The 26971-nt window shown below is 38.8% G+C and overlaps 1 protein-coding gene and 1 long non-coding RNA gene across 18 annotated transcripts in view; one reads left to right on the forward strand and one right to left on the reverse strand.

Annotated features, from left to right (window-relative positions):
• LOC107197064 (uncharacterized) overlaps positions 1–24835 on the forward strand; it is a 41190-nt gene extending 16355 nt beyond the window's left edge. The window contains exons 3-4 of the long non-coding RNA XR_002649767.2: positions 9657–9737; positions 24379–24835. This is a non-coding gene — a long non-coding RNA (uncharacterized LOC107197064). The remainder of the gene's footprint in view (positions 1–9656; positions 9738–24378) is intronic.
• Positions 1–26971, reverse strand: part of msi2b (musashi RNA-binding protein 2b) — a 404741-nt gene that overhangs the window by 10501 nt on the left and 367269 nt on the right. For 8 of the 17 annotated variants that reach the window (XM_022667858.2, XM_022667930.2, XM_049466947.1 and 5 more), the window contains exons 12-13: positions 9285–9464; positions 3187–3341 (exon numbers count right to left, since the gene is read on the reverse strand). The exons of 1 other annotated variant lie outside the window; for it this stretch is intronic. In XM_022667858.2, the coding sequence (XP_022523579.2) occupies positions 3187–3341; positions 9285–9464 (335 nt within the window). The remainder of the gene's footprint in view (positions 1–3186; positions 3342–9284; positions 9465–26971) is intronic. 8 more of the 17 variants (XM_022668128.2, XM_049466952.1, XM_022668036.2 and 5 more) reach the window with 2 other exon arrangements.

The raw sequence follows: 26971 nt of genomic DNA on the forward strand, positions 1-26971 counted from the left end.
AGCACTTCATGCACAAAATTCTGCAGCAATCATGGCAGGAGGATCATCCTCGAAAGCAAAGATAAACATGTATTTCAGCAACCAAACTGTGAACTTTTCAAAGGCAGTGAGGCAATGCTCCGTCACCGCTTTGTTTCTAGGTGTAATAGTCTAATGGAAGCTAGAGAATGCTGCAATGTCATCCAGGATGTGCATGCAGGGCGCCTTGTGTCGCTTGTAGCCAGACACCACCAGTCACAATCATTGCCACCCACTGCTCCACCCAATGTTGGCCCATCTTAATCACAGGTGTAAGTGATTTTGGCATGTCAGTTATCGGAAGAAGAATCCCTTCTGTTTCTATAAAGCTGCTATTATTTATGGAAGTAAAAGTTGTTGTTTTTTTGGATTTGCACAAAGAACCATTTGAAGAACCTTTATTTTATCGAGTGCAGCACTTCAAAATACAAAAATCACAACTACAAAATTCTCTTAGAGTTTCTCTAAACATTCAATAAGAACCTTTTAGTCACTATGAAGACTGAGTCTGTGGAGAGCATAGGCAGGCAAGGCTTTCACTGCCAGTGCTGTCAATCACAGATAAAATTCACTGAAAGTTTGGGGCCAGCCTACATTCCACTTTATTTAGGTTAAAAACTCCATCTGAAAGTCAAGCGCAAGGTGACATTGTTATTCTGAACATTCGGTCTGCGGCTAAATGAACGGCCTGTCTATTTTTCAAACTGTACTTAAGGGAAAAGATCGCATAAAGAAATTCTCGCTTGGTTTTCCTCACAAATGAGAGATTCATGGTGCGCTCATAGCTGAGTAAATCGGAAATGTGTGTGTGTGTCTGTGTGTGTGTGCGCGCGCAAGTAGGCACAACACAACAAGCGGTGTCCTCACACACAAAAGGGCTTATTCATTTTCCTAGCAGACCTTGATGTTCACTGCTGGACCGCAGCTGAAAAACGGCCTGAGCCGCTAATTCTCCAGACGGCCTGTGATTCAGCCCTGCGCCCCCCCTTGTGGGCTAGCCTCTCCTCCCTCAGCTCTCCAAAGCCTCTATCACTCCACTCCGCAAAAGGTTAAAAACAAAAGGATGGAGCGAGTAATGAATGTCTATGGCTTCAAAGGGCAACACAACATATTCTTATGACAGGCTTCCTCACAAGGGCTTATTATTGCCTTATTGATTTACATATGCACTTTGTGCGGGGGACCTTTCAAAGGTTGCCTTGTGGTATGCCCACAGCCCGGCGTATGGGGAAAAAAAGAAGGCCTTTGTGTGCGAGAGACAAAATAGCAAGTTTGAAAATGAGAGAAGAACTAATTGTGAGATTTCTGTCCTCCTGGCTGGCACGCGAACAAAGCCACGCAGATACGTCGTACTGCCGATGACAGGCTGGTACAAAGTTCACAGTTTGTTGTAGGGAAGCTGATAGAGAGAGCTGTGGGATGGAGGGAGTGGAGAAATGTTGGCAATGCAATAACCATACTGCGAAAGCTTCAGAGCCAGAGCACCTGCTTGGCACTAATGAGAGCATGATTCCACATTTTGCAGGCAAACTTCAGACAAAAGGCATCTTCTTACAGGACTGTTTACAATAATTAGCAGCAGTAAAACATCTTCATCTTTCACCCACTTTGCCTGGATGCATTGTACAAAAGAGAATTTTTCAAATATTCAGATTGGGTTGTCGTCTAATGGGATTTTTTTTAAACACGACAAATTACAAATACCTTCAGTTGTAGTATTTGTCATTTGCAAGTCAAATTACTTGGACTACTATAGTCATTTTAGAAAAGAATGCAAAAATGATGAGCTTGAAAAATAGTTAGTCTAGGCCTTGTAGCTACTGGGCCTAGAAGCCAATGTGTTTTCAGTGTTTTAAAGGGCAACAAACTGTCCGGCTACGCTATTGCAGCCTGAGTGTTTCACAGCAACAGGTGAAGACTGATGTTTTGAGATGGGTGAGAAGTGAGCGCTATGTGTGAGATGGGTTAGAACAGAAGAGAACTGACTGTCCACAAATGAGCCTTTAGCAACTGTTGTGAAGCTTTGGACAAAATCAAGAGGCTACAAAACTGGGAAAAACTCTTATTCTCAATGAGAAAATGTTTCAATTTTGCACTACAATCCAGTCGCACCAGCTGAACAGATTTTAGCCTAGTTAAAATCTAACTAATGTAAAGTGCCTCTATGTTGAAGTTTACAAACTACTAACATTGAATCGATTGCAGCAAGCAGACTTGTTTCAGTGTATCTCTAAGTATGTCTTCAAGTGTTTTGTTTGCTTGATGCAGTCATTTTCTTGTCATTATTTAAGCTAATAAACATATAACTGCCTTTAATTTCCTAAAATATAGCATCAGTAACATTACATATAGACTAAGAGGGAGAAACTAGAGTGTAGATTACAAGTAACAACTAAATTACAAACTTTGAACATTCAAAATGTTACTTTACTTTTTTCTTGTCTCACATTGAATTAGAAGGTCAGCAAGTGCTTTGCTAGTGATAAGTTTATTTTTTTTTAAATTACCAAAAAGTGGTGCAAAATACAACTAGTTCCAATTGACTTGTGACATTACGACTAGCTAAACAGAAGACATATAACTGATAAAATACAATGGAATCTTTTTATTATTGAAGACTTAATATGTTGCTGAAACGTTAATTAATATGACAAACCCTAAATAATTGTAAATATAGGAAGAAAAAATAGTGAGCTGTTTACAATTTAATATAATATATATATATATAATATAGATTATTGTACAATTTTTTTGGTACAAAATTTTTAATAAAATACTGGAATTATATTCTTGTATCATATTAGCGACAATTACAATATTATTTATTAAAGTTATTAACTTTTATTACAGTATATTGTCCTTTTTTTATTGTGACTGTCTTAGCTTAGTGTAATAGTTTGTGTGTTATTGGTTCAGATGTGTGGTTTAGCATGTACAGCTGGTGCAACTGACTGCAGTTCAGTGATCATAGTTAATGTAATCACAATGTATGCTGATCAACTAGGCAAATTGGAAATAACAAAGAAATGAACATCATGCTAAATGCCTGTTTTTGTTCTGTCAAAGTCCTGTAAACCTCTCAACAGTTGCTGCACTACAATGCATTTACGGGCACAGCAAGGACAGGTCAGTCAGAAAGGTGCTAGGGGGTTTTGGGTGGGTACTTACGGCGATACTGTGGCCGAAACCGGAGCCGGGCTGGGGGCTAGCAGCGCTTATGTAATTGCCCACTCCAGAGTCCTGGCTGGCGGGGCCGTAGAGGTCAGCCACAGGGCCGGGGCTGCTGGCTCCGGGGAAGGCTCCAGGCCGAGGAGGGTTGGTGCCTGAGAAGAAGCGGAGAACGGCGCGCCAACATTGGGGTGAGCAGTGAGACTAGTCAGGGACAGTGGGTGTGTGAAGCTACAAAAAGCTGAGATTAAGCTTTGCATGCAAAGATTTTCACAAGACAGAACACCCAAAGCACTGCACTACAAATCAACAGTGCTACAAAGAGCTAATGAAAGTCGGGAGTGTGTGTGTGTGTGTGTGTGTGTGTATATGATCTATGCAGCGGACAGCTACACAGATTTACTGTAAACCAATTAGAAAATGTTTTTGCAACGAGCATGGAGTAATAAAACTCCGCTCAGCTCTCTGCATAGATATACACACACACGCGCACGGCAACCGACTGCACTATTTACAGCCTACAGTGACTACAGTACGCCACTGACACAAGCCTCTCTATTCTTCGCGGCACATTTTCCATCGTCTCTCATGCAGGCGACAGCGCTTGCTCATGTTGGACACATCTACTCAGCATTCACATGGCATGCATGCACGCTACAAAAAAAGGGAGCTAGGGGTAGGTGTTAAGTATGCAGGAGGAGGTGTTTGGTGGCGAATGGAGGTGCTTTTAGAGAAGGCTGAGGACTTCCCTCCAGGGGCTTCTGTGATGTTAAAGAGTACCAGTGAGAGTGAGTTGCTGCCTTGTAGGTCTCTTTCATTATCATAACCTCTCTCTCTCTCCCTCTCTCTCTCTGACAAGCGCACACACACACTCGCTCACTCCACTCCCTGATCTTCCCCCAATCTCGTAGCAAGGGCTCTCTCTGCACTAGTCGTCAAATTTGACTGCCAGTTCTTGAGTCCTTCTCCGAAATTGCACGGGGGATTGTGCCACAACACCCCCTATCTAATCAACACCTGTCACTGCCAGAGTGCTCTCCTTCTCCCTCTCCTCCTTCTTTAAATATATGATGGTGATTATCTGGCTGTTAGCGTCAGGGGGCTATTGGGCCTAGCAGCCGCTATGGCAGCCAGGAAATTGCAGAGGGTGTCTTGAGTAAAGCGTGTTAAAGACTGAATCATTCAGTTTCATTTCCACTGAGAGGGTACAGTTCATCTTCTACCAAAAGCGCATATAGCCCTTACAGCAACTGCTGAGAACAGAACTCAGCGGGACAGTACTTTGCTAGCAAAAAAAGGGGAAATGCCAGCAAAATCCCTGCTTTCAAAAATGGAGCAAAAGCCAAAATGCTTGCAAAATCGCTAGCTGTAGAACTAAATTAAATACCTAAATTCCTGCAAACTTCTAGATCTATAACTAAAGTAAAACTTTTAAAATTAGCAAAACCACTAGCTGTAAAACTAAACTAAAAACTTAAATGCTAGTAAAATTACTAGTTGTAATCCAAAACGAAACATTTTTACTTTAGGTATACAGCTGGCAGTTTTAAACATGTATTCTTTTTACATACAGTTTTACAGTTAGATGTAAAGTAAAGTCAAAACTTAAATTCCTACAAACTGCCTGTTGGAAGACTGAATAACTAACTTACACAATTGCTAATTACTAGATGTAAAACTAAAGAAAAAAACTCTGCTAGCAAAACAACTCAATTGCTAGCTGTACATACAGAAAAAACATAACTGGCAGGTTTGCTAGGACAAAACCTTTACGTTTCAGTAAAACTAAAGTAAAAAAGAAAATGACTGTTAGGAAACTGCTAGCTATTAAACTGAAGTAAAAATGTAATTATCAGCAACCAGCTGTAAAACTAAAATGAAAAAGTAAATGCCAGGTTTACAGCTGGCAGAAACACTAAGTAAAAACTTAAAAGCTAGAAATCTGTAAAATAGTAGTAAACACTTATTTGCTAGCACAGCAACTAGCTGTAAAAACTAAAGTAAAATTTTAACAAGACTACTTGCTGTTAAACAACTTTTTTAAACAGTTTTTCACATTTATTTACTTTAATTTTGATTCGTAAAAAAAGTTATATAGTCATTTCTACGTATTAAAGGTTTTGACTTTTTCTACAACTGGATGGGTATGAAATTAAAAGCTCTGAATGCTGGTTTAGGGAGACTAAGGAAATATTGGACTCATTACAACTTAGATATGACCTCTCCAAATCACTGCCACTGAAAAGACAAATAAAATAAATCTAAACAAACACACACACACGGAATTAAATGGAGGCTCTCAGAAAAACTTTTGCGGCCCCGCTCTGCTCCACGCTCATTTTTCTCCTTTGCACAGCCCCAATGACACTTCCATTAATAAGCGAATATTAAATCAAGTTCCTCCACAGCCGGAAGCCTTCACTTCACCACCCATTGAAAGGAGAGTATATTAATGCGGCAGACTCCAAAACTCATGAGGGTAAAAGATATCTACAAGAATGAAATATCGAAGAAAAAAAAAAGAGAGAAGAAAAGAAAAGAAAAGGCCTTACGGGCTAATGTGCAAGAACAATTCAGTCAGACAGGGGGCGTCGTAGCACTAAGGCTGTGTTTCTCCAGCTTTCTTCTCCCCCACCTATCTCAGACGAGAGCAGGGTAGACAGGAAGGTGAGCGCTGAACAGTTTGTCAGTCACAGCTCTCACTTTCCAAATGTCAGCCTCCCAAAACACAGACAGCTACTTCCAGAGAAGAGCAAAGGGGGAGTGGGGGATCAGGGGGGCTGAGGGGGGGGGGCTTATATTTATTGGTGGATCTGAGCGCACCCAACACTAGATGGATATCGCAGACAGGCTGCGCATCAGTAGGTAGTGTGTGGAGAGACGAGAGCTGCTTTTGACACTTCAATGTGACATCTGCTGCACAAAAAGCCAGCTATTGCCAATAAGCAAACAGATTGCGCCAGTCTCTTTAAGCACCCGAGTAAATGTCGGAACACGCCGGCTTCGTGGAAAAAACATGGCAGAAAGAGAAGCAGGAAATTCTAGCAGGATGTCAAATAAAACCCTACTTTGTGTGTACACAGCCTTGCTTCACAATTGTTTAAACAGAAAGTTGTAAAGTTTGATTAAAGGGCCCATATGCTAAAGTTACATTTCAAGTTGTATTAGGTGTGCTCAATATGGACAGAAAATGCGTTCTTTGGTAACGCTGCCTGATATCTATATTCATTTACGTTCTCCAAAAGCCCCCATTTAGCTGGGCTGCACTAACTTTTTTTAGGCTAGGAAGAGTGGGCTTAGAGTGGGTTGTAGTGTGTTGACTGTGTACCATTACCTCACTTCGCCTCCAGCCTAGCCATGTCATGTGATCACAGTCTGCAGTGTAAAGAGCTCCCTCTGTGGCTGTACTAGAATAATTTGAGTAATTTGTGTTTGCTGTTATTTATTTTCGCTATTATCGCAGCTTCTTTGTTGAGTGCATTATTAAACCTTGTATAAATCTGATTTCATAATATACTGATATATGAATCCTTAGAGTCATGCAAAAATCTAAATTTATAAATACATTTTTGTATGTTTTACTTGTGAAGTAAACATAAAACAGTTAATAGTTTGGGGTAAAATAATGTTAGGATTGTTAATTAGTTCAGGCTCTTTTTTTTAAGAAAAAGTGTACCAAGTTATATATAGTATTGGGGTCAAACTTTGTCCAATCGAAATATAATATTATATATATAGTGCCTCCACTGTTTCTCCTAAATTGTTAGGGATTCCATAATGAGGGTAAACAACTAGCTTATTGCCCATAATCCCATGTAAGTGACAGCGCTGGTTAACATCAAGTCCTTTTCCTATGACTGCTCTCACTGCTCCCATCGGGCCAGTACTAATAAGGCTGCTGGAGGCAATAACTGACTCACTGTATAAACAGTAAACCACATGGCCTGTAATCGGGCCCATTCTGCTGAGCAGAGCGATTTGAGCACCATTTCCATGTCAAGAGGATTTAGAGCTACATTTGTGTCAACAGTTCCTCTGCACAACCTTTAATCTAAGGTAGATTAAGACCTTGAAATGACAGCAGTTCGCAGTGTTACGACCCAGCTGGCTGGCTTCAAATAGAACAACTCTGTTTCTTCACCTCGAGATGAACCAGAACCTGTGCTATATTTCACAGGGTATCAGAATAGATATGTACATATTTTACGTGGTAGCAGGCTAATACTATCGTCTATTCCAAGCACCCAATTTGGAGCTACATACATGGGTGAAACAGGCTATTGACACTTCGGTTCATTATCTTTAGAAGCTTATTACTGATTCACACAAAGAGGAACTAGATAATGAGACAGTTGACAGTTCATTCCAGTAGCTTATCAAGGATGCCATAATTCATAGAATATGGCACAGATTATAGTGGAAGTTCTCACTGAGGGTAGACATAAAGCTTAGCGTGAGATGCACGTTATCACTTTGCAAATTCATTAAATACACATGTACATAGGCAAGCATTATATTAACACATGGCTTAATAGTTTTATTAGCACCTGACCCATATGAAAATATGGATTTAAAAGGGCTAAAATGAGTAATATTGTAAAATTTCTTTCTGCATTTATATTTATTCTACATAATAATATTATATATAATTGGATCTATAATAAGATGTAATGTCCACACATTCATAATAAACTGTGCTTTACTGATATCACTAAGTTCTCCACTGTTTATTGAGCCCTTTCCAATGAATAACCATATAGGGAGCATTAAGCCTTTTGGGACAAGTGTGTTATTTTCTTAACTATAGTAAGTTTTTTTTTTTGTCAAATACCTATATGGATAAAACTAATTAAATAAAGCTTTAATTATTTATTGAAATATGTTTTTTATTGATTTAATTATATATTAATTATATATATATTTATATTAACTTTTTTTAATATTAAAAAGGTTGCCTAAAGTAAAAAAGAAAGTATAACCTCAAATGGGAGAAATGGTTGATATATGATTGACATATGGTTATCAGTTGGAAAGGCTCAGTTGTTAAACTCAACTGTCAACGAAAATATAAAATTTAGTTACATAGAATTAATTTTTTCCATTTTTTTTAACCATGATCCACCATGTCGGCCTACGTTAATATAATACAGGATAATACAAAACGTAACATTTGCTGGGTTCTCACTTAGTGTTAATTTTGTCGAGACTATTACTGGAGTTGATGTAAAACAAATTTCAGTGTCAGTTTAAATGGATTATAAAGATCCATTGATAAACTTATTGATGTTATTGATAAACTGATATATTGGTCTAGATCTCTTTTTCCTGCACTTGTTTATCATAAGCAGAAGAGGAGCGTGCAGAGGAAAAGAATAGCACACTTGGCTGTACATTCAAGCAGCTTATCAAAAAAACATGCCAACATTAAACAGGTGTTTGCTCTAAATAGGACAGAATGATGAAGTGCTCTTATATCCATAGCAAAAAAAAAACAAAAAACTAAACTTAAGCTCTTTTGTAATAAAGAAAAACAGAGATGCCATAACAGAGGAATAATGATAATAAAAAAAAACAGAAAGGCAGGCCTTTAGTCATGAATTATATTTGGTCAGTAGACAATACTCTCCAGACCTAATCAGAAATGGACAATCAACTTAGAAGCGATGACTTTGATATCCGTGTCTATAAATGATGACATGCAGCTGGGCATGTCACAGACACGTGCATGCCTAAATATGAGTGTAATAGGGTTGCGTGTTCAATTTGGATCTTTTGTGATGTGTGTGGCGCTGCATCGTAACCCTCGTCGCTCCACTAGCTCACACCTCAGCAGTGCAATGATTTGAATATATATATACACAGTAGAAAATGCATTGCCAAAGGACAGAATAGAAAGAATAACAAAAAAAATAAATAAATGTGCAAAAAGAGCTCAAATCAGCATGCAGTTCATGTCAGGCAAACCAGCGGCCGCTCTGATCTCCCTTGCTCTCCTGCATCTTTTTTTTCTTCTGCCTTCAGTTTGAATGAATGGCTGGATGATGAATCAACTCGCATGAATCAAATCAATCACTGAATGAAGTAGAGGCGGTACACACCTGGGCTCTTATACTGATCCGGGCTGGGCAGGTGCTGCAGGGGGGAGTTGCAGGCGGAGGTGGCATGCTCGCTTTGCAGCAGCTGAGCCGCCTGCGGGCCCAAGGAGCCATAGTCCGCAAAGGAGAAGGGGGGCCCCCGTTGGTCACTTGGCGAGGAATAGAAACCATAATCGGGGAAGCCTGGGAGATACAGGAGTAATAGGGGAGGGAGGGAGTGTGACTCCATCATTGGGAAACACTACGTTGCATAGTAATGTCATTGAGTGAATGTTTTATTGTCTTGTCTTGTTGCATGGCATAAAAAGGTGGAGTTGGTGCAAGATAAATAACAGTGTCAGTTCTAATGGATGCTTCCTGCTGTTTTCCCAACAGTCCTTGTAGGGGTGTGCGTGTGGTGCATATGTATGGGTGCTGCTGGCCAGGCAGAGGGAGTAGACACCACCGACCACTGAAGTAAGCTAGTAAGATTTTTACCTTATTTTTCTCTATTTTTTTCCTTTCTAACTCTTTCTGCTGGACCTAAAAAGCATTGAACTCACTCCAACATCTCTAGTGACTAACTGCAGTAAGTTACATTAGGATGAGCACAGCCATAAAATGCACTTTTCTCGAAAAAGTCCCACAGAACTCAAAAAGAATGCCACTGCCCAAACCTTTCAAAGACAAATCACTTTGCCGTAAATGTCTGCACCTACTAATAAACGAAGAAGCCCTTGAAGACAGCCAACAAGGCCACTGTGTGTGGGTAGCCGAGTCTCTCTGCCACTTTACTTTTTAATTTAACTGACTTGAACATGCCCTCAGAAGATCTTTTTGCAATATCGCCACATGCTGGTTTTACTCTACTTCAAATAGCCTAAGCCTTGAAAGAAGAAAAGAGAAGATTGCATACTTTTTTTTTTTTTACAGTGGTTCCAGAAGAAAAACAAACAATAATACAACAGCCTTTAAGGACCCCAAAGTGGTCCAGATTTTTTTTGTAGTCGGGCCAACTTAGATACACAGGGATAGATAATAAAATCTGGCCTGTCTATTGAAACCATATGCATCCATATGCATCTGTGCATGTTGTTTTGCACATCCTCAGAAATAAATGCTATACATACGCAATGTTAAGTATACACACCAACTGAGGGCAGTGCAGGCGCTCAGCAACATCAGATTGGCAGAAAGTTATGAAGAAAGGTTGCATGACCAATGTAATATAATGTGACTGCTGCTGTGGCAAGTAGAAGCCTCTAGTGGAAGCCTCCATTAACACACAGCACATATAGACAAGTATATAAACTGTTATTTTTATGACACACTAAACATGTTCAAACAGCATGTGTGCCTCTAACCTCTGAGACGTAAGGCAGTGTGTTCAGAGTCTTTAACCTAGTTAGATGCATTTACAAGGCTGATCTTAGTGTTCTTAAACTTCCTTCTTTATAAATACCCCATGTCCAGTGGAATAATCACCTACAGTATCTGCACAAAGTAAGATAAGCCTCTCTCTGATTCAAAAGATGGCTAAATAAACAATAGGTTTTACTGTAAATTAGCCAGTGAAATGTATAAAAAAACCTTAAAAGATAATCAGCATTAGTGCTGGGAAATATTATATGGATGCTAAGTTGAAAGTACACCAGGCAAAATTGTGCGACCACTGAAGTATACTAAAAAATGTTGCATACAGTACCTTATCAAACTATAGGTAAAATAGTTAAATGCTCTAACATCCAGCCAATGCCCAAGCTTTTTTAAATATCTCATTCAGTCTTTTCAGTGTTCATAACTTTTTAAACATATATAAATATAAAATAAAAGTGCTTCAAACATGAGCAATGCCACAGGAGAACCACTTTTGGTTTCATAAAGAAACGTATGTAGCAGAGATTTGTGACTTACAAGTGAATAAACACCTTCATTACAAAAATTGTTCTTAATGGAACCAAAACTACTCTAAAAACCTTTGAAAGTACCTTTATATATAAGAGTATTTTTAAGAATAATCTCAAATTACATTATTTTAAGGAAGAAGCATCAGTTCAGAGAAAAATCTGTTTTCTCAGCAGATGTAAACTGCTGAAAGATCTGATCTGAGAGCTAATCGAGATATTTTCCATGCCTCGTAAACTCCCAACAAATTTTTATCAGGTCTCGATCTGATGGCAACTTTAAATTCGCTGTGCCTTTTTTAATAACAAAACATTTTTAGTTTTTGGACAGCTATCAGACTCAATATTATCTTGTAATTTGTGACCCTGTACTGCTCATCAGTCATGTAGTGTGCAAATCACAACCCTTACAAGCTTCCTAAATATATAAGAACAAAATGCTTTGTATTAAAGGGTACAACAATCTGACAACACTGAACAAAGTGGCCTACTGTAATCCTCGCATAAGGTACACAAATTTTGATGTAACTGTTTCCAAACCAGAGAACAATTCGTAAAGACAGACAGCCCATCTTACTCTATTTCCCTCTTAGAGACAAGCACCACCACTACAGACTCAATGAAGTGCCTCACTGGAGTAGCCTGGTAGAGCATTTCCCTCCCCTGTTCCACTGCTTAACTCTCTTTCACTGCTAATTAGCTTAAAAGAGACCAATATGCAAACCGAAGAATAAACAAGCACCACAACAAACCAATATTTAAGGATAGAAGGTTGAAGGGGGGGCACATGTGAAAGAGGAGTGATCCATTGATTTCGCTCACACTGTAGCTGTAAAGACGACGCTTTCTGCTCAAACTTTCCCACGCTGCTCATTAATTAGCAGGTCTGTTCCACACTCTGCTGTCTGCCAACCACTAAGCTTTTTTTCTTGGTCCACCATGATCTCATCACACCTCTATCACCTTACAATGCAGACATCAGCAGTCTACCCAGCAGGAAGAAGCAAGAAGTTCGCTTTGATTATAAACTACATCCTACTTTTCGCATAATTAGAGAATTATTCATGATTGTTAAAAAAAAAAAAAAAAGCTTTATGATTTTTTTTACTGCTCCACCTTTACACTTTTATCATCATTTACTGCACCCAATATATATATATATATATATATATATATATTGCCTGTATTTACTGTACATTATACAGCTCTGGAAAAAATTAAGAAGCCACTTCAGTTTTATAAGTTCATATGATTTTGCTATTTATAGGTATATGTTTGAGTAAAATGAACATTGTTGTTTTATTCTAGAAACCACAGACAACATTTCTCCCAAATCCAAATAAAAATATTGTCATTTAGAGCATTTATTTGCAGACAATGAGAAATGGCTGAAATAACAAAAGAGATGCAGAGCTTTCAGACCTCAAATAATGCAAAGAAAACAAGTTCATACTCAAAGTTTTAAGAGTTCAGAAATTAATATTTGGTGGAATAACCCTGGTTTTTAATCACAGTTTTCATGCATCTTGGCATGCTCTCCTCCACCAGTCTTACACACTGCTTTTGGATAACTTTATGCCACTCCTGGTGCACAAATTCAAGCAGTTCAGATTGCTTGATGGTTTAATGGCTTGTGATTATCCATCCAGAGGTTTTCAATTTGGTCAAATCAAAGAAACTCATCATTTGTGAGTGGTCTTTTTTTTTTTCAGAGCTGTATATACACGAGGAGTTGCTAATAAAAGTTGACCAAGCCAAAGATAGTAGAGAGTTTTAAAGATGAGCTTTAATAGTTCTCATTTGCTCTCATTAATAGAAAGTATATCATAAGGCTAGGCAAAAATACTGTAGTAAGAAGTATTTTTTTTTAAACATATGGCTGTGCTTTTGCTAGAGGGCAGATGGCAATTACATTACATAACATTATACAGTATGTAGGGCAAGGTCATTGATTGGTCTGGCATAGTGCATTGACATAAACAATGCTAGCTTGTGAATTAGCCAGCCAATGGTTTTTATTCATATGGAAATGTAAAAAATGTTGTATCATAGATACAGTAAATGGTTAAAAGGGGTATTTTATAGTGAAAGATCAGTTATTTCAGTTGTACAAACTGATTGTTGTGCTGTATTTGTTAAGATTTTAAACGCTTAATTAAACTTTCTTGTGGGCTGTGCAACATTCTGTAGTAGGTTAAGTGGGGCGTAAGTTTCAAAAGTTAAGGAAGGTCAGGTTTGTGACTGATTTATACCATATTATTATTTTAGTGATATTTCCACAGATTATACACTTTAGTGTAGTCCACATTTTGGTTGCTTATAGTTTGTAACACACAAACTTGGTTCTCTGAGGAAGTGTTTTTTCTTTGGCATCACTCAAAAAGCCATCTGAAGTGAACTGAAATTGATCATTATGGGATCACGGCTGTAAAGATATTAGGTAGGTAATGAACTCGTCTATGCATGGCAGTGATAACAGTCTATACATGACAGAGGAGTGGTATGTTAGCATGTGTTGCGCTGGTTTAAGTTTACTCAAGTGGCAGACAAGCTGGGCTGCAACAGATGGGTTACGGGCATTACTTCTACACATACTAACTGCATTAACCTGACATGTTTCTAATGAAATTTAGCTAAAGTGGTTGTACCTAATAGAGGTGGGCGATATGGCCCTAAAATAATATCACGATATTAAAAAAACATATTTTCACGATAACGATACTCTTGATGATATGATGAAACACTGAATTAGAAACATTATTTTAAGAATACACTACTGCAACAAAATAAAAATGTAATTTAATATTATTGCACACAACGTGATATTGCACACCCCTAACTGAGATTTTTGATCAGATTTGCAACAGAAGTCAATGATCCAGAATGTTGTTATACTAATAATGCACTCCAAATATCTCCATATATCCAGGACTGAAGTAAAATAAACTATACTGGATATAATCTCTAGTAGTCTCTAGTAGATATATCATGAGAAAGAAAACTGAAAAAAGTAGTACCCTGATGTGACAATCATTCACCATATTAAAAAATGTTGGCAATATTATTGCGTACGATGATATGGCACACCCCTAGACCCCTAAACTGGAAACATGGTTTACACCAGTGTGTATCTGTAATTTCATTTCTTTAATTCTACTAACGTGGGAAACTAAGGGCATTTTTAAATAGCTCATTAAATAATAGATCTGGTTCAGTTAATATCATAGATTCTGCTGAGCCAGCTTGTGCTGTCAGTCCATGTATTTTCACGCCACATGAAGAAGATGCTCTTGATGTTCAGTCTCCACTAAAATGTATTTATTTTTGTCTGCGTTTAGTTACGTAATGAAGGTGAAGCGAGAGCAGTGGATGTCCTGAATCCTGGAGAGGAGGGAATGCCCACTAAAACAGCTTTAATCATTTAAGGAAAGCGACCCGAAAACGCACTTAGGTTGAATCCATTTTTGATGGGCCGCTCTAATAGATGGGCGTCCTTGAGGTTCAAAGGGAGCTCTGGACTCGCCTCTTAATTAGCCAAGCTGCCATCCCATCCTGTTCCCTCTCATCTTCCTAATTAGATCTTTAACAACAAACAAATGAAGACCTTTTACAGGAGCCTACGGTGCGGCCTGTTGCGTCGGAGAGACAGGGGAGGGCGGCTGCCGAGGCCCCGTCTTTTGTTTAACGCTCCCCAGCCTGCTATCCGCCACAATGCTGCGCCGCTGCCGCTATTTGCATAAATATTCCGCCTAATTTCGGCATAGCAGGAGGGACAGGACACGAAACGCGGAATTAACACACATACAACAAATACACCTGGTTTCTTTGTTTGCATTGACATCGCAAATTAGCCATGGAAAGCTGTTCATTTTACTGCTGTGACAGGAAAGGTCTTATCTAATAAAGGCTTGTAGAAATTACTTTTATTATGCAGGTAGATCACTCCTAATGATAGCACTATCTGAAGCAGAAATGTGGAATAAAATGCAGTTAAAAGCACCCATTTACTGACTACAGAGAAAGCCATCTGGCAGAATAGGGTTGCTTGATTACCTTCGCCAGCTAATTCTCTTCTTTCTGAGCGCATGCAAATGATTCACTTTGACCAAGTGGAAGTGGGGAAGCAGCGGGAAAAATGGAGCTGAATTAAACATTGTCGTTTTCCAACATCAAAAGTTGCCACAATAATGGCTCCCGCTCAGATGTTCCGCTGCAGCCTTCACTGCCAGTCAGTTATAGAATGACACTCTGCATGTTTTATGCTAACATGAATAACATGCGGGTGGAGGGAGGAAGCGACAGGAGTGTGTGAGAGTGTGCGCGCGTGCGTCTCTGCTCAGATGCATATTTACATATGAATTATTTCCTAGAAACTACAATCTTGCAATAAGACAAAGTACAACATATTGAAACAAAGCTATTCCCTTCCCTCCTCCTGTTCGAATCCAAATAGAATTTATAATGGTGAAGCTATAAAAGCATTTTGTTTAGGGACCGCCTGAGGAATGTCTCAGGATGTCTGTTTAGATGTCTATTTAGGGACAGAACATGTGATCACAAATGGCTACACCTACTAACATGTTAAGAGGATCGGTAAGCAGACAAACAAATCAGCTGTAAGCAGTAAACTCGATCTGTTTTACTATAGTTTTTAAATTATTCTGCGAGAGTATGGCCTAAGATAAGATCTTAAATAGTGTGCAAGATTATCATTTACTTAACATGAGTTTAAAACAGACGTTTTAAGGTGCTGAATGCAATTATCGTCTAAATATCTTATCAGTGTTCACATATGTATTCATGCTTGAGCATTAGATTTCCTCCTATCCTGTCCACTTTCCTGTTGCTCATTGGCTGAAATAGAGATTTGTTCAGAGTGCAAATAGAACGTAGAGGAAACTTCGAGGAGACATTTAAAAAATAAGTGTATTGGATTAAAATTGTATAACATAGCATCTTTAACAACAAGTTATATTTTTAAATGCATATGTTTAATATATTGGAATATATAATTGTATTTTTTTCTTTTTGCAGTTTAAAAAAAAACTCAAATACATTCAGTGATGTTGAGGTCCGTGCTCTGAGATGGTCCATTTATTGTTTTAAGAAAACCAAAAGCTTTTTTTAGGTTAAATGTTGTTCTTTTTTTTTTTTTTTTTTTTTTTTATTTACTAAGGACTTTACACATCCCCAACCATTCAGACCCGCAGAGCGAGGTCCTGATCTTTCTTTTTCCTCTTCCTCATGTTAAATGAATTATCTTCTACTTAATCTCCACATCCCATCAATAAATGAAGGTGGTCTATATACTCTATATTTATAAAGTATAAATATAACCAGAATGGCTGTTTATCTAGTGCTAAAACTTTATCACTTTGGCCAAATGCCTTTAGTTTTTCCTTGTGTTTCTTTGCGGTTAGTGATGTTTGTTAGCTCTCTTGAGTTCTGATACTCACTGTACTAGGATAATTGATGTACTCTTGGAAGGGGTATCTGGTTAAGTGTTACAATGAATAACTCTGCTTGCTTAATGAGGAATGACAATTTTACACATTACACATATAAATATGTGACTTTGATATGGAACAAAAAAAAGAGAGAAAAAAAAACGCACATCCCCATCTGTTCAGACCCACAGAGCAAGGTCTTTTTCTTTCTTTTCCCTCTTTCTTATGTTAAATGAATTATCTTCTACTTAATCTCCGCATCCCATAAATAAATGAAGGTGGTCTCTATACTGTGTATAGAATATTCTATAGAAGCATAACCTCCCCCGACTGTTCCTCCGATGATGCCTTACAGCATTTTCTCGAGTAACTCTGGCCTTGTCCTCTTGCTCAAAGCCAAATCTAATTACTTCATAATGGCACGTTTTTGGTGAGGGGAGCAGCGTGCATCGTTGACAGGTGATAGATGCGTAAACTCACTCCGGCTGACTTGATGAATAGCGGTGTGGAAGCGCGAGGCGCTCGTGTGTGGTGGGCAGACGACACAGCCCTGTCTATTCATCATTCCGCCTCCGACGACCAGGAACACACTCCAGGGTCGTGTCTGAGCAGCTGGGAGTAGGTCATCCAGATGTGCCTTTGGCTACGCAACATCTGCACGGAGCCTGGACCCCCCCAGCTGGCTTTGGGCAGGGGGTGTCTGTGGTGGGGAGGGTGGGGTGCGGGGGGTTGTTGCTCAGAATGACTGCACTCTGGAAGCTTGTCAACCGCACCATTAGAGACCCCATCTGGGTGCTTCAGAGCAATCGCTGAGATGAAAGCCCCTGCTTCCCTTTTCTCCCCACTGCTCCGCGCTATTATACATAATGCCTGATAAAACAGCATCAAGACAACAGATAGACAAATAGACGCGTGCATGAATAAGATTCTCCTTTTATCAGCTGTTAGAAAACACAGAGGCGCAATTTGTCACTACTCAGTGCGTAATGCGAGTTGCTTGGCCTTGTTGCTTTAATGCAACTTAGTGGTGGTCTCTTTACCATTTATACCCAGCCAGCCGTCTCAGAGATTACCCCAGGGTCCCATCAGGGGCCTCCCAGTCTGTGGGGGCCTTTAATTTCTTCTGCTCACTACACACCATCCCTCTCCCTCTAGAGCACTATACTATGGTTACATATCAAACCAGTCCGCTGCATGGTGCCACGTAGCCTCAGGCTATAGCACTGCCTCTTCTCAACATTAATGTGCACTGCTGTTTGCTGTCTCAATCCACTATCCACAGTGATATTCCAAACCCACACGGCCTCGTCATAGTTCTCACTGATTCACTGTGTCTATATATATATCTCTAAAAGCATTCAAACATCCTATGTAATTATCCAACTTTCTGCTACTTTATTTTACTCACTTTAGGGTGCATCTGTTGTTGACCAACAGCTTGTTTAGTATAGTCTCCATTGAAAAGCAGTGCCAAATGGTATTGGACACTTTAGATCTGTCCACGTAACATTAGGCTAATGGTCATTCCCAATGCTCAATGATACACCATTGGTCATAGGTTTTAGAACATTAAATAAAGCAAAGAACATGTAATGTTACCTGTAGTTAAATTTAAGAACAAGTAATTTGTTTAAAACTCTCAGCTGGTGTGTAGCAATGAAAGTAAAGTGAGCTTCAAAAATGTATGCAAACCTTCAAGAAGGTGGAATGCAAGTAGAATGGCGATAAGACAGACATTGCCAAGATGGCTGAATTAGAAAAAACAGTACTGTCTGGCCATCAACAGTGTTCTAAAACTCAGCTAGCACTGGGCTATGGATCATTGGAACTGCTTTCTCTGGAGTCATGGAGCTCCATCCAATACTTCTACGGCAAGCTGGATTGGCAGCATTTGTGATCCAAAATTAGATCCTGACCTCACCTCATTGGTGCACGTCTCTGACTGCAATCAGATCCTCAGTGTAACAGCAGTGATACAACATCTAGTACAAAGCCCAAATAGAAAAGTAAAGATTTACTCCATATTACCATTAAAGATTAGGCGGTCAGTGTTTTTCAGTATATCCTTCAATATGATCAAGGAGCATGTTTCTGTGGAGAATTACATTGTAAATCTAAAAGTTTAAATATTACCAGGAAGGGCTGCTTATCTAATGTTTAAACTTTAAAAATCATTACTTTACATAATTACTTTAGTTTTTGTCCTTGTGTTTTGTGTGGTTAGTGATGTTTGTTAGCTCTCCTGAGTTCTGATACGCACTGTACTAGAATAGTCATACTCTTGTACGATTTACTCTTGAAAGGGGTATCCATAATTACTCTGCTTCCTCAATGAGGAATGTTCATTTTACACATTCTACCGATATGTGACTCTGATACAAAAAAAGAAGAAAAAAAAAACATAAAATTGATTGAGAGAAGCCAGCACAAAGAGCTATTAAGTTAGCTTTAATAAGCATGTGCATCCATGCTCAAGCTCTGTAGCTCCATATAGAGACTAAACAAGGTTAACTTGTGAATATGATCTGATAGGCTCTCAGAATCGGCTAAAAAAGGAAGTATTGGCCAACTGCAAATTTTTGACTTAAAATTGTCCAATACTGACTCTCAGCTTATTGATTTTTCCAATCTAATTACTAACATAGATTTCAAAAGAAATGTTGGATGAACAGGTGTTTTATGAATTATCAAACAAGTTCATCATCTTTCATCGTTCTTCTTTTTATCATGTGTGATGTATGTGTACAGAAATAAGACACTGAAAGTTGATCTCTTTACTAAATTTCACCTCAAAATATTTCACCAAAATCCTACCACAGGAACATGACTCAAACTTAAGCTGCCTGTCTCATGATTTAGGATTTGCACTATGATTTGCAAGCCGAAGCAGGCCATTGTCATGGAAATGAAGTTTACAGTTTGTAAATCCTCCACAGCCAAATTTCACTTGTCCTACATGTTACAACCACAAGCCGACCGGTTTTCTGTGAATCCAGCAGAAAAGTGCTAAGAACACCTAAATGTGTTTGCATGGCAATTTAATATGATGTGAAGTGTGTTAATGAAGGAGTGGGGTTGTGGGGGGAGCTCAGCTCTGCTGCTTTCTGCAGCTGGATCAGGCTCAGTGGACTCGGAATGGCTCACACCTGACCCGTCAGCACTATATTACCACAATTAGCCTGCTGATGCTAGCAAAATACTGCCATTTAAAGTACCTTTTCATGAAAGGATGGAGGAAAAAGCTGACATTTCGCACGGTGACTTTCAAATAGTTTTCCGCAAAAGCTCAAGGACCACAGCCAACCTTGGAAATAGCATTCCACACAATCATCTACTGCAGGCAGAAATGTCAGACACGGTAAATACATCGGAGAGGACTGGAGAGGGAATCCGCTGGCGAGAAAGAGAGGAAAAAAGGAAAAACACAGACTGGCATTCTTTAAAAAGCACTGAAGCAGCAGTTCCTCACACAGACGTGGCGCTATCTCAAAGTGACTGAATCTCGCCCATCTTTCCTCACTTAAATGAAGCCGACTTCACTCAAATCCTCCTGAAGGGTGTCCGTGAACTTGTCGAAACGTGCTCGTAAATTAGCACAAAATAATTTTCTGAACATATGCCATTAGCTTTTCCATTTGCACCTATGGCATTTTTACAGAACTGTCACTCCCTTAGAGATGAACACTTCTTTCTTTAAAATAAATCACAATAGATAGGGTTGGATAGAGAAATATGGACAGTCTGGGCTCCCTAGGACCATGAGAAGAGTGTTATGCTGTGCTTCTGAATCCTTGTTGAGCCACCTGGACTGAACTAATCAAATAATCTGGGGTTGATGCTGCAGTTGGTCAGGTCTCGGTTCAGCAACAGTATGTGCTGAAAGAATGAGGTCAGCTGACTACCTGAATATACTGAATATAGACCAGGTTATTCCATCAATGGATTTTGTCTTCCCTGATGGTACGAGCATATTCCAAGATGACAATGTCAGGATTCATGGGGCTGGAATTGTGAAAGAGTGCAGAGTTCAGGAAGCATGAGATCATCATTTTCACACATGGATTGTTCACCAAAAGTCCAGACCTTAAACTCATTGTGCTGGATGAAGCTCTGCTGGAGAAGGCTTTGTGCAGCGGTCAGACTCTACCATCATCAATGCTGCAAGATCTTGGTGAAAAATGAATGATTGAAATAAATATTGTGACATTGCAGAAGATTATCGAAACAATGCCACAGTGAATATAAGCTCCAATTAAAGCTAAAGGCAGTCCAACAAAATATTAAGAGTGCGTGACCTTTTTTTTTTTTTGGCCAGGCAGTGTATATACTGGCTGAGCCATACCATATGCATAAATTAAGTTTTTATGTGCTGGATTTATCATTTTCCTGCATTATGTTACTGTATATAGTCCTGAAAAATGAAGGCTATCATAAAAAGAATGCTTTTTATAGAACATAATTATTATTAAACCTTTTTATTCCATGTTCAAACTGCTAGTCAAAATGCGATTTTTCTATATTCTATTTAATTTAAATTGGTTTTCTGGCCCAAACCACATTTTGAAATGTGGTTTAATTACAATAAAATGATTTACTTTTGCACAAATGCATCTTAGTCTGAATGCACTAGTCACTCAACTCAGAGTAATGACCACATCCAATATAGAGTGACGGAAATACGGGGATCCAACTGCGTATCTACATACTTTCTGACACAGTTAGGTTTGTGATATGCAAATCCAAACCACAATTAACAGTGTGGACAGTTATATTTGAATTATTCTGATTTAAAACAGACATAGTCTAAGCTTCATTATCACTACATTTTTAATTTAGTCATTGTATTTAGTCCGATTATAGTCTGGACAGTTTTTTTTTATGTGTTATCATACAGGACAGCCAATCAGAACACAGGTATATCCGTTTTAAAGGCACAGTAACAAAAATACTGTGCCCAGTTTAAAAGGAATTAAATGATCAATGTCCACAAATGTACATAAATGTCGTAAGTGGATCTTAAAGAAAGAAAATGAATAAAAGTTCGGGAAACAATGGTGGATATGAGCCTTATAATCTTCTCAATCTAATCAATCAATATCTGGAATCTTGGCGATTTAGCATCAGCCTCAGCTTAGCGGTTTAGTGATGAATCTCTCTTTGTCCCTCGCACCCTTTCACACACTCTTCCACACAGATGGAGGAGAGAAGTGGACAGCTCGCGGTGAGATGGAAAAAAACACATCCGTCTTCATCAGGAGGGATGACAGACGACTATGAGGTGTGTTTCATATTTGCGTCTCGTGCGGCTGGCGCTGAAGACGCTGGCTGGATGGCGTGCACCTGCGGTTGGCTTGCGCAGGACAGAGCAGGCAGGGCATGCGCAGCTGCGGACCACCGCCTGTCTGCGTACAGCACCTAATGGAGAGTGACACTAGCTCTCTGTGCTGCCTGCCTGAGACAGACACTCACTCACTCACTCACACTCTTCCTTAGTGTAGCTCAACCTGATAACAGAAGAGCTGAGTGGAGAACTTAAATGTATATTTTTAAATGTGCTACTTTATTTGGGCCAATCAGAAAAGGACATTGTTTTTGATTACTGGGATTTGTGTGGGAAAGCACAAACAACAAGTAAGAAACTAGCATCTTGTCCCATGACTTTTGCCACATTCCCTGGAAGCCAAAGAACACAGGACTGACTTGCCAGGATGTGTGTGTGGGGGGTCCAGAGTTGCCAGGTTTTTTCCAGCCAAATTTGGCTTGTTTGAAAATCCAGTCGCGGGTCAAAATTTTGGGGTGGCGGGTTGTGTTTTTTTTGGGCTATTTCTAAAAATGACCGCGGATAGAGGGAGAGAGGGAGGGGCAAGAACAGAAATGCTTAAGTTAAAGTCATTTACTGGATACTGGATATTATTGTTGGACCTGGCAACCTTGGTGAGGCCTCCTGCACTGAATGTGGATTGGATTTTTGTCGCTTGAATGTGTTTGCATAGACAATTTTAGTCAGATGCCATCGGTCATGATCATTACCCACTGCACTGTCTACTATGGATGGTAAGGCCTTCTGTGACGTATTCCCAATACACACGTGACACTGCTTTGGAAATGGATTATCCTATCCATCTGGGACCAACAATGAGGCCTTGCTTGAATTCTAATAATTTACACCATCCTGGCCATGAGCATGGTGGTCCTCACTTACAAGATAACACCTCACAACGTATACAGAAGTGAATGTTTCCAAGCTGCTCCCTGAGATTACAATTCACAATCAGTTTACAGACTGCTATTCCAAAAATTATGTAAAGCATCTGTAATTCTAAAAGTACCTACCAAGTGCTCAGCACATGTGTGAGCTGAAAAATCACCACAAGTGGCGCCACATGAAGAATACAAACACTTAGAGAAAGCACCTTTTATTCTACTAACTGTCCTTTAATGAATTGGTCCGTAAAACAAGAGTAAAGAACCTTTTTTAAGTGTAAAATTTATTTCTTCTATACATTTTCTTGTAGAATGTACAGTCCTTTTCACTGGTATCATATATTTGAGTGGAAGGGATGGCAGCGCATGATGAGCTGAAGGAATCCGTTTCTCTACAGCCAGTGCCAGAGGTGAGCAGAGGTGCTTAATGCTCAGGTAACAAGGCCCACAGGCCTGGCATGAGCTTTGGCTGGAGAAGCATTGTGAGTCACCCTCCCTTGGTCACCAGCATGGTTGGCATAAAGAAGGCTGCAGGGCTGCGATGACTCTCTTCCTGCTTTTGATGCAGAAGAAGAAAGTGCTCTGAAACTAGACCGAACACCTGCTCTGACTGGAGGTCACAGGTTGTGGACAAATGTGGAGAAGCCAACACTGACAGGGCTGCAAAACATTGCTTCTGTAACAGTGCTGTACTGTCTGTCACTCTGAAGGAATAGGGCCTATAGCTCCTGCATTCGGCAGAAAAAAAATCCTTGTATGTTCAGAGATCTGCATTCTCGGACTGATACCAGAAACATTGGCCCTAAAAACACATGGGAGTAAGCTGGTTAACCTCTGCTTATTACATGCGAAATGTCTTATTGCCAGAGATTGGAAAAGTGTCAATTGTCCGTCTTTGAAGAACCTTATTCCTGCTTAGCGATTGAAAGACTTATGTATACAATTAAACAAAAAAAGTCATTAATTTATTTTTTTCTAGAATCAAGACCTGATTTACTAACTCCTTAAATCTAACATACACCCAATAAGAATGTGCCTTATATTTTTTCTTAATTTAATTCATTATTTACATGTCTACTTTTACAGATGACATGCAGATGGGATGTGCTTACTGATTTTTTTAAAGCTTATTATTATTTAATTTATTTTCTTTTATTTAATATAATCACTTATTTAAGTATCACTGTTTTTCTTTTTTTCGTGTAACTGATGGCTCCATGTTTGGGGGGGTGGAGGGAGGGGAGTTGTTTAAAGGTTAAATGACATGAAAGATGTAAAAGAGAAGAAAAAAAAACATTGTTGAATGAATGTTTTACCGAGTTTAAAATGAATCTATGTTATGTCAAGTGAGCACAGCCTGTAGCATGAAGAGCTTCCTCTGTTGCAGTTTGAGCTTGCTGTTATTTTATTTCTAAGTTATTAAAGCTCTTTAATGTATTTATCATGAAAACTCACACCACAATAACAATAAAAGTACGATTTATTGTACAGGCCTAAAGGACAGCAATTTTTCCCATGCAAACTACTACTCTAACAATATTATATGTATACATTTATTTACAGTAACTAAATGACAGACAATGCCATCATCTACTTCATCTACAGAACATCTACATTCATCTCTACCAAGACCTCTACTAGCATGCAGACAAGTCCGAGTCACAACAGGTCTGGAAACAGGCATAGGAAAGGAGAAGAAGTTAAAGTAGATGTGAAGAAATGGTAGAAAAATGCAACATTGAAGGGAAAACAGGACCTGAACTCAAGATAAATAATAGATCTGCATTAATTTATTTAGAAAGCAGGGCTAGCCTGTTGGAGTGTGGAAGGCTCAGAAGGCTCAGAAAAGAACAATAAGTACGAACAGATGAAATGTGGGCGGATAATTTCAAACAAGGGAAACGAGAGGTGCTAGTAAGAGGAAGAATTTGTAATGCGACATGAAAAGGAATAAAGGAAACAAATTGGAGAAGAGGAAAAAAAGTAGCGAAGAAAGAAGAAGGTGATGGTGGGTCATGGAGAGGAGGCGGAGAGGGGGGGTGGGACAAACCTGCCTGTGGAGAGCGAGCAGAGAAGAGTGTGGAAAGAGCGCAAGTCCTAGTGCCTCAAACTCACAGACCCTGGCTTTCAGCAGGCCCAAGCCAAGCGAGAGAGAAACAACAGAGACATGACCAGCAGGTCAACGTCCATTAAAACACTAATCGCACAGATTTAGTGTAGATTTTACAGTGAGGATGAAGCCCCGTCTTAGTCTTGACCTCACTTGGACTCTGCATCGTCTCAGCCTCAGGGTGAGGATGACCAGCCGAGACCACTGCATCTGTCTGAAGTAATATTAATCAGAAACTAAACTTATTTTTAGCATTATTAAATCCATTCAAATCAAACATGTATCTTGTTTTTCTACAAAGGTAAATGCTGCTTTTTAGTAGGCCAAGGAGACTAATGTTAGCGAATTAATGTTAAGCTAAATGGGAGTTTGTAGGTATTATTATTATTATTATTATTATTATTATTATTATTGACTGTGTGGGTTTAGTCCCATAGTCATGTTTATTGATGTACAAATCAACACCATGGAGCTTAACAGTGCAACTCTTTACTTTTTTCCCAATAAAAAGCAGTGTGAGTAGCAGACATATAGCACAATGCTGTTTAGCATTAGCTAGCATAATATAGCCTATAATGCACTGTGATGAGTGTGCAGCCAAAATACCAGGTTCTAAGTAATACATATAATTTAATATGAGCTCAGCTTACTACCTTTTCTAATGCTCACTGTGCTTGATGTGAAAAAAAAAACTACTGCTAAATTACTAAAAACTACTAGGCTATTAAAGTTAGGTGAGGTAGCAGAGCATTAGCATTAGCCTGTTTAAATGTCTGTGTAGATTTCATGACACATAGCAACTAATGCAGTTTTCTTCGGTCTCAATATAATTTATCAAAGTAATTGCAGAATGGTGTGTTTTGAATTTAGCTAACAGTCATATTTATTACAATTCTGTAATAAATTGAACTCAAACTGAATTTTGCAGAATTTTAGCTGCATAATTTCCTACATGCAACAGCCAACAACATTTGACTTAGCAAAGCATGTAAATTATAATATGATGATAGCAAATGGTTGCATCAATATCTAAAAAAGAACCCAAACTTTTTAGGCTATATATTTGTTTGTTATATTTTACACATTGTATGGTACAAAGTTATTTATTGATACATGTTACATATAAAACATTATAATGAATGACCGTGAATTACTAACTGAATTTAATCTTTTCATTTTGACTTCCAATAGTCTCCACTACAAAAAGTCGCAGTCTTAAAATGAACTAGATTTCACACTTTTTTTTTTTTTACTGAAATTTAAGGCCTGTTCCTATAGCTTTTCCATCAAAAGCTTCCTGACCCAGCTAATGTAAACCCGACTAGTACACTTAAACCAGTATCAATTTAGAAATGTCTATTTTCATAAGCATACAGCTTGAACAAATGCATATCAACATAAGTGTCTGATGTACACTCTGAGGAAACATCAATTCCAGTGTCCACCGCCTACGAGGCTTTTTTTTTTTTTTTTATAAACTCTGAGGACTAACCACACTGAACACTCCATTTCACTAGGCTAAAGTTTACGTACCATTTGTTTTATGATCACATCCCTCATAAATCACAGTAAAGAGATCTCCTTCAGGCAATTTCCAGCCAGTGCAGAGTCTTTTAAAGAGTGGCTTTATAATTCTGGCAGCAAATAGGACTGCCACATCATTCACCTCAGCCAGTTCAAACCTCCACATAAATGTCACATAGGTGCAGGACACACAAACATCTCGATTTCGGAGGAGTGGCCAGGCTTTACTCGAGATACGAGCACTCAGAGAGGGGGTACATTAGAGAAAAATCACTGCTGAAAATATCACATTAAATAAATTGCTGCAATTAACTGATTATGTACTTATAAATTTCTCAGTACAATTAGCTAATGCTCTGCTATTTTTTAAATAGGTGTAATTTCTATATTATATTACTTTAAAATTACGCTGTAGAAGTCTTAGAAACATAAGGAAAATGTTTAAAACCAAAAATATTGTGTAAAGAGCGGGTTTCATATAAAAATATTGCTATTAGCACAGTACAAGGCAGTAAAAACTTA

The sequence above is a fragment of the Astyanax mexicanus genome, chromosome 18 (genome assembly GCF_023375975.1).
Source record: "Astyanax mexicanus isolate ESR-SI-001 chromosome 18, AstMex3_surface, whole genome shotgun sequence".
NCBI lineage: Eukaryota > Metazoa > Chordata > Actinopteri > Characiformes > Acestrorhamphidae > Astyanax > Astyanax mexicanus.